The 8,105-nt window shown below is 32.6% G+C and overlaps 1 protein-coding gene and 1 long non-coding RNA gene across 11 annotated transcripts in view; both read right to left on the bottom strand.

Annotated features, from left to right (window-relative positions):
• Positions 1–8,105, bottom strand: part of LOC147842616 (uncharacterized) — a 1,013,036-nt gene that overhangs the window by 624,603 nt on the left and 380,328 nt on the right. The window lies entirely within an intron of this gene.
• The window catches only part of slc44a5b (solute carrier family 44 member 5b), an 80,827-nt gene that overhangs the window by 3,804 nt on the left and 68,918 nt on the right, over positions 1–8,105 (bottom strand). For 6 of the 10 annotated variants that reach the window (XM_087263451.1, XM_087263449.1, XM_087263452.1 and 3 more), the window contains 6 exons: positions 7,890–7,984; positions 7,688–7,791; positions 7,032–7,105; positions 6,135–6,205; positions 5,903–5,991; positions 4,490–4,574 (listed from right to left, as the gene is read on the bottom strand). In XM_087263451.1, the coding sequence (XP_087119577.1) occupies positions 4,490–4,574; positions 5,903–5,991; positions 6,135–6,205; positions 7,032–7,105; positions 7,688–7,791; positions 7,890–7,984 (518 nt within the window). Of the gene's footprint in view, positions 1–3,762; positions 4,225–4,489; positions 4,575–5,902; positions 5,992–6,134; positions 6,206–7,031; positions 7,106–7,687; positions 7,792–7,889; positions 7,985–8,105 lie in introns of those variants that run through there. The other 4 variants (XM_087263454.1, XM_087263453.1, XM_087263456.1 and 1 more) reach the window with 2 other exon arrangements.

Below are 8,105 nucleotides of genomic sequence, written 5' to 3'. Positions count from 1 at the left end.
CTGTCTTAACAACATTAAATCTTCATTGGCACTAGAGTTTTGTTAATGTGCAATGAAGAAAAGATAGAAGTGGGGGTATTTGGATATGGGGGTGCTCGGGATTTTCTGGATCTTGGTGTTTTAAAATCCTTATGTGAAGTTTGATGTGAAAAACCTGGCTGTTATTATGGATAGTGACTTTAAATCAGTAATAAAAGCTAGTTGTTGTTTTTTTTGTTGTTGAGGTAATTATCCATTCAAGTCTTTTCTGTATTTTATGAATTTAAAAGTTTTTAAATTATTTTTATATTGACTCTGCTAGTGTCATAATCATTAGCGACCTAACCCGCATAGATCGCTGGAAAACATTCACTTTCACTCTGACTACAATTCTGTCACCATAACTACAACTCCTTTCAGGCACCTCACACACACACACTTGTCCCGGTTCTCCATTGATATCTCTCTCTCTCTCTCTCTCTCTCTCTCTCTCTCTCTCTCTCTCTTACTCACTCACTCACTCACTCACTCACACATATAAACACATACACACAGCTGGGAGCTACTCAGGACATGGGCTGCGTCCAAAACTGCCTATACTACTCAACAGGTACAGCATTTGAATTTAAATGTACAACTCGACCATAAGAAAGGTACGTTCTATACATTATGAATACGAGCAGTATGAATGGAACTCGGATGTACTACATTAGCCATTTTGTCATGATCACGTGACCCACCCACGTCACTTGTGTCGCTTCACTCCCATTCATGAATTCTTCATGGGACATCATGGGATGGCGTAGCGTCTATCTGATGCACACTTCAGAATCTCACCGAAAGTAGTAGGTCATCAGGGTGCTTCTTGCATACTGATTTTTTTACCCTATAAATTCTGACATTCTTCTCGACTCGCATACTGATTTTAGCTTACTATATAGTATGGAAGTATGCGATTGCGGACACAGCCATAGACTAAATAAACAGCACACACACCCACAGACATTGCTGAGTCTTGTTGATTTCATACTCTGTAGCATTACAAAGCATTTCCTGGTTTAGTCTCTCCGTGTATTGACCCTTGCTTTGTTTTATCGTTTATCCTGCCTGCCGCCTGTATCGACATTCTGCCTGTTACCTGACGATGCGTCCAGATTTCCCTGCATGTTCTCGTTTGCGCCCATCTTTGACCATTGCCTGTCTGACCACCCTAAAAAAAGCCTGCATTTGGATCCTCACTCCGTTGTCTCCCTTGTTGTCACAGCTAGATTAATTTAATGCTTTTTATGTGGATACTGCCTCCCTTACTTGTCTACAGATGGCGTAGATCGCTGCTGCTCGTTTGTTAACAGGAACATGAAAACACTTTGCTTTTGTGGTTGCCTTAAAACCATGTTAGGCAGGCCAAAAACTTTTCGGTTTAGTCTTAAAACTCATTTCTACTCTTTGGCTTTTAACACCAGATGAGATTCTGTAAAAACATAACAGTCAACTTTAAGAAATGAAAAGTGTAGTGAACTCGATTTACTGAAAGTTAATTCTACTCATTTGAAATAAGTTTTGAGCTCATTGTTGAAGGTAATGAGTTAATTAAACACCTTATTACTTTAACTTGAATTAGGTTCACAGTACTAATTAGGATAACATTTTTTTAACTGAAATGGTTTGTAGCAATCGGTGTCCTCAAACGGTTTGAGTTACCTTAACTAATTGGGTTTTACAGTACTCAGTTGGTTTGGAGTTCTCTTCATTCATTGGGTTTTACTCAAACGGAGTAAGCTCACAGTACTCATTAGGATTAGTTTTTGAACTTAAATGGTTTGTTGCAATCGGTTTCCTCAATAGGTTTGAGTTAACTTTTGGGGTTTTACAGTGTATGTCAGTTAGAATTGTTCTTTGTTTAAATGGTGCATGCTTGGTACAGCGCTTTAGTAAACAACTTGTTGTTTTTAAAAACACTTCATAAATAAATATTGACTTGGCTATATTGAATAACTTTTTAGTAAAACATTAACAAAATAAAAATCAAACCACTCATAATATTTTCTTCAGCTTTATTCTAATGGAAAAACAATTTATTTCATTTTAAAATGTTTTTTTTTTTTTTTTTTACAAAACATTCCCCCATTAAAAGACAACCTGTACTAAACTCTGCACAGTAGATACAGCATCAAACCCCATGTACACATTACAAAAATTACAAAAAAATGGCTTTTATGTTCCCTCTAGAAATTGAAACTTGGAAAAAACCTTCAAATTGATTGCAAAACACCAAAAGGAGAGCAGGACTTCCTTTTAAACTAGGCACATTTACTAAATACTGCCGTCAGAACACCTGAAAATTCAGAGACTATCAAAAACATGGTTATAAGAGAATATACACACAATCTATTATAATTATAACAAAGTCAATATGAAACTCGTTGTGTCTCAGGTCATCCACATGAACATCCATTTACTTCTTGAGCTTATGAAGAAGAGTTGTAAGGAAAGAGTCTGTAAGATGAAGATAAATATAAAGATGCACCAATCGACGGGCCATTGATCGTGTTCATTTGGCCGATCGTGAACAAATATTCATCTTATGCTTCTGTGATTCTCTGTTGCTTCTTTCGTTAAATTTAAAACACTGTACAGATAAGACTTGTGTGTTTTGGGCAGTTTTCACTATGACTTGTTTATAGGCGATCGATCGCTGGGAGTACAAAAGGTGTTTCAAAAAGCCAGAAAAATTAGCGGGATCTATGATAATTTCATCAGTGAAAACCCTCAATAAACAACATCTATTTTTAATGTACTATACATGGGCTTACTTAGTTAATTTCTTCTTATTATAAGTAGATTATTTGATTGTATGCAGGAAACAACGTACTGGCAGTAACTTGAATTGGCACCTATGACAGAAATTGCAGCTCTATGATGCTGTAAATATTAGAAGAAAATCCTAAATACTGAATCAAGGGCTAGGAGGTTTTAAAATAAATAAAAATAAAATTAATATATTAATAATAACTAACAATAATAATAATAATAAATACATAAAGTAAAAATGACACAAAATATAAATATAAATATTATATAAAACGGAAAAATAAGAAAATAAAAGAGAACAAAATTGGGGAAAAATCTGCAATAAAAATATTATTTTAAATAATAATAAATCAAATAAACAAAAATAGAATAAAAAAATAGAAAAAAAATCAATAAATACAGAGAAAAAAGCAGGGGGAAATATGCAATAATTTTTTTATTATTATTATTAATAATACTAAAAATAATATAAAAATTATAATATAAAAATAACAAAAATACAATAAATATAATAATGAATTAATAAACAAAAATCTAATAAAAAATTAAATAAAATAAAGTAAAATATAATGGGGGAAAATCAGAGGGGGAATCGGCAATTAAAAACAAATAATATTAATAATAATATAAAATTAACAAAAATACAATAAACATAATAAATAAAATAAACAAAAATATAATAAAAATAAAATTTAATAAATGGAAAGAGCAAGAGGGGGAGAATCTGCAATAAAAATATAATAGTAATAAAAATAATAATACAATAAAAATAACAAAAAATATATAATAAATAAAATAAACAAAAATAAAGTAAAACAACATAAAATAAAATAAAACAAATAGACAAAAGCTGCAATAAAAATTAATAATAAATAAAATAAACAATGCTAATAATATAAAACAATATAATTATAACACAAAAACAATAAATAATTAAATAAACAAAACAAAAAAATACTAAAATAAAATATTGAGAAAAAAGCAGGGGAGAAAAACCTGCACTGAAAAATAAATCAAGATTGATGCGTCTTAATTTCGAAATTGCTATGATGATTGATTACCAGAGTATTATTAGACCTTACATTCAGTTACTTTGTTCCAGAAGACAAACAGGTAAGGCAAGGATGGACAGAACCAGAATGTCAGTAAAAAGAAACAGAAGGAAAAAAGTATGGAAAAGTACAGCAAGAGCGAGTCAGTATCAGCAGACGACGCTTCTGGAAACAGAAAAAAATCTGCTCCCGATGGCAAATCCCAGAATGCCGAGTGGCAGAGATGCAGCGAGCTACAGTACTACACTCCCAGTGACGAGACACTTTCAGGACACCGCATACTTTTTGCCTGCTTGCTCAGATTTGTTCAGTATCCTGTGCAGGCCTGGAGGCATGTAATACGGTTTAGAAGGACTGCCATCGTTCCTTTCTAGATCTTCACCTGAAGCGTCATGCCACATCACAACACAGGAGGAAAGAAAAGAGGAAAAAGTGGGAAGAAAGCAGTTAATGAGCGGTCGCACAGTTTGAGGAGAAGTGAAAGGAGAAAAATAATAGGTGGAAATCTGAGATCAAAGTCATGCAAGAGGAAATGGAAAGGAAGAGCAGTGAGGAAGTTTTTAATAAGGATGAGATGAAAATACTGCGATGTTCAGCATTTATTGAAGCAGTTCGTGACTGTTGGAGATTTAGGAAGGTGTACTCACAGAAGCAGAGGAACAGTGTATCGACACACATGGCATAGACGTTAAAGAATCCATGCGCAATCATATATGATCCAAATATCACAGTCTGTGAAGGAATCAGAGTTTCTGATCAATGCATTTCCATCATGACTTGAAATAAATATTACTTTGTGTACATGCAAACAAACATAAATATTAATATTAAAATATATAAAAAGCAGTTATTATTTTATTTATATGTTGTTTGCTTTAAATATATTAATATTATAAACAATACTAATATTTTACCGCAATTTATGTTTAATACAGAGAAGATTTCTTTCAACACATTTTCAAACATAATGGGTTTAGTAACTAATTTTAATAACTGCTTTATTTTATTTTTGCCATGATGACAGCACATATTTTACTAGATACTAGTATTGAGTTTAAAGTGCAATTTAAACGCTTAACTATGGTAATTAGGCAAGTCATTGTATAATGATGGTTTGTTCTGTAGACTATAGACAAAAATTCATTGTTTAAGTGGCCTACTAATATTGACCTTTATATGTTTTTGAAAAAATATATCCGAATTAAAACAAATAAGACTTTCTCCAGACGACAAAAAATTATAGGCAAGGGGAAACTTAACAAATAAGCGAGGTAAGCAGCCGCTTGGGGCCCCAGGGAATTATGGTGCCCCGACCAATGCCAAAATGCCTACTTTAATCATAAAGCTGTTTTCTGTCATATGCTGAAATTTTCTGTCATATGTTGTAAAATCTGTCTATAACCATTAAGATTTTAACGTTTTTCTTTTAAAACCGAGGGCCCCCACGTAAAGCCTAGTGGAATGCTCCTTCCGTACTGCACATGCAAATATTAAAATCTAATTATAAATATATCTTATTAACTGTACATAATTTGTGAACTTGATTTTTATTTGTGAAGTTATTGGATTTAATTATACATTAAGAAGATAAAGGTTACACTTAAAATATATTTTAACATATTTTAAAATTATTTGTAACATTCCGTTTATTTTCCAAAAAAAAAAAAAGAATCTACAGAGAAAAAGTATATATATATATAGAGAGAGAAAGAGAATGTTTTGAGTTTCACTGCTAGGGCCCCAATTCACTATGTCAATCCCTGATTATAGGAAGTTCTGTGAAAATTCCTTAAAAAAGAATAAGGAATTTTGTAATTAACTGTCTCTGTGTGTGTGTGTGTGTGTGTGTGTGTGTGTGTGTGTGTGTGTGTGTGTGTGTGTGTGCATATATATAATATGCATATATTATTATTGTTATTATATATTTGTATGTAATATGTATGTTAATTTAATAATAATAATACTCATAATAATAATAATAATTTGTATTTTTTTACACATTAATTAACAACTATTGAAATCTTTTTTTAACCTAAGCAGGCTGCAAAATTGTCACTCACCAGTAGAGGGACCCAATAGTAATTTAATGACGGCACTTCTTCCTGGATTACTGGTATTTGGCGGGTGAAGAAAAAGAATGCAAGGACACCTGAAGAAAAACAAAGTCAGTAAACAAACAGAGATGCGATGGCAAACAGTGTGAAAACACAAGTAACTCTGGTGTATATAACCAAATGTAGGTCTATGCAGTCTCTGGATCAAGTCTTTGACACAAATGAAGCGGTTACTCACCCACACTCCCTGAGATCAACAGTTTGCCCAAAAACAGCAGGAAATCAGTCACCTTGTCCAGAACAGCAACTCTAAGGGTGAATAAATTAATAAACAAACATAAAAAGATGCTGTATATTGTCATATTTAGTTTCAGAGCTGTGACTGCACACAAATTAGACTGTCTCTGTCTCTCACTTACTAACACACACACACAGTGGTGTGAAAGTGTTTGCCTCTTACTGATTCCTTATTTTGTTTTGCATGTTTGTCACGCTTTACTATTTAAATTGGTTTGATTATCTGAAATATTAGTCAAAGATAACACAAGTGAACACATCATGCAGTTTTAAAATAAAGGTTTATATTATTAAGGGAAAACTTAGTTATATTAATAATAAAACTTAATAGTATTTTGTTTTTCCCATAATAATAAAACCTTTGAAACTGTATGATGTGTTTACTTGTGTTATCTGTGACTAAAATTTAAATTTGTTTGATGATTTGAAACATTAAAGTGTGACAAATACGAAAAAAATAAATAAATCAATAATGGGGCAACACACATATACATATACACAAACATAATGGGGTGTACTCAATTATGCTGAGCACTGTATATGTACCGCATCTCAAAAACGGTTGAAATTGTGACTGTAACAAGCACTGACACAAACTGACATTAGGAACAAAACCTTGTATACAAATACTTTAGCAAGGACAAAAAAGATTTACATTTACGCGTTTGGAAGATGCTTTTTTCCACAAGTGATTTACACGGCATTGAAGGTAAAATGCAACATCTTGAAAAGTCGCAATAAGCAGAAAAAAATTCTTGCCCAGGTGTGCATGAATGAAAGTCCTTGCAGTTTCATGCTTTGACAATGCCATTAGAAACACCTCAGCTGTGACTCTTACCTCATGACATTCCTCATTAACAGGAAGAAAGCATCTCTCGCTGAAGTACAGAAATTCTTCCCATATATTGAAATCTGAAAACATGAATAGGAAAAGAGGAATGTCAATATTTCTGTCAGTATATGCACAAACAAGTGTTTTTCAGTTTTTAAGAATATTGCTAGCCAGTAGCCACTGACTTTTTTCCATACTATGGAAGTCAATGGTTATTTACATCCCTTAAAATATATTGTTCTTTTGTTTAACAGAAGAAAGAACATCATTAAGGTTTGGTACCATTGGAGGGCGAGTAAAAATGGGGAAAAAATTCATATTTAGGTTAACCATCCCTTTAAACTTGCTGTAGCTACTAAGATAGTAGCCTGTTTCTCTTCATTTTGTATGTATTTTAAATGTTATTATATATTTTGGTGATTGTTTGTACTGTTCTCTTGTGTAGATGGATGGTATGTTAAAGGTTACTGTCTGTTTTTTATGTTCTGCAGAGCAGGAACCTGCTGAAAAACAGCATTTATTTATCAGGCCGATTACCTTTTAATCTTTTCCTGCTTAAAAAATAAACAAATAAAAAACATCCACAGTGAAACATCTTTCATTTATGCAGTGGTATATTTAGAATAAAGTAATGAAATGCCTGAAGACGGGAACTGACTGACCATAATGTAAGCATTCCTGTTCATGAACTTGATGAAGTGCTCGAGGCACCAGAAACAGCATTTGAGACAGCACAGCAGGAAGCGTGTGAATGCGTTGTGAGCACCTGAAACAAAGAGCAGTGTTCATTATTATCCGTTGATGTATCTCTGAGTAATGAAGCAAATCAGTCAAACTTCTGAAAAATCGAACGCGATCTTATACCTTTCAGTTTGTGGTCGAGATACTCCAGAATAATCCGGATGAACTGGACAATGGACAGAATCAAAGCTCCAAATGCCAGAGAGCCTGTGTGATACCTGGAATAACATTACAAAATTTGTTGTTTTTAAATTTACTATATAAACAAAACAAAACCATAAACATAACAAAATTAAACAAAACACAAAACAAAACAACCAAAAAAAAAATAAAACACAA

The sequence above is a fragment of the Danio rerio genome, chromosome 8 (genome assembly GCF_052040795.2).
Source record: "Danio rerio strain M-AB ecotype USA chromosome 8, GRCz13ab, whole genome shotgun sequence".
Classification (NCBI taxonomy): domain Eukaryota; kingdom Metazoa; phylum Chordata; class Actinopteri; order Cypriniformes; family Danionidae; genus Danio; species Danio rerio.
Note: the sequence above shows the minus strand (reverse complement) of the source record. Positions and strands in the feature narration are given on the sequence as shown.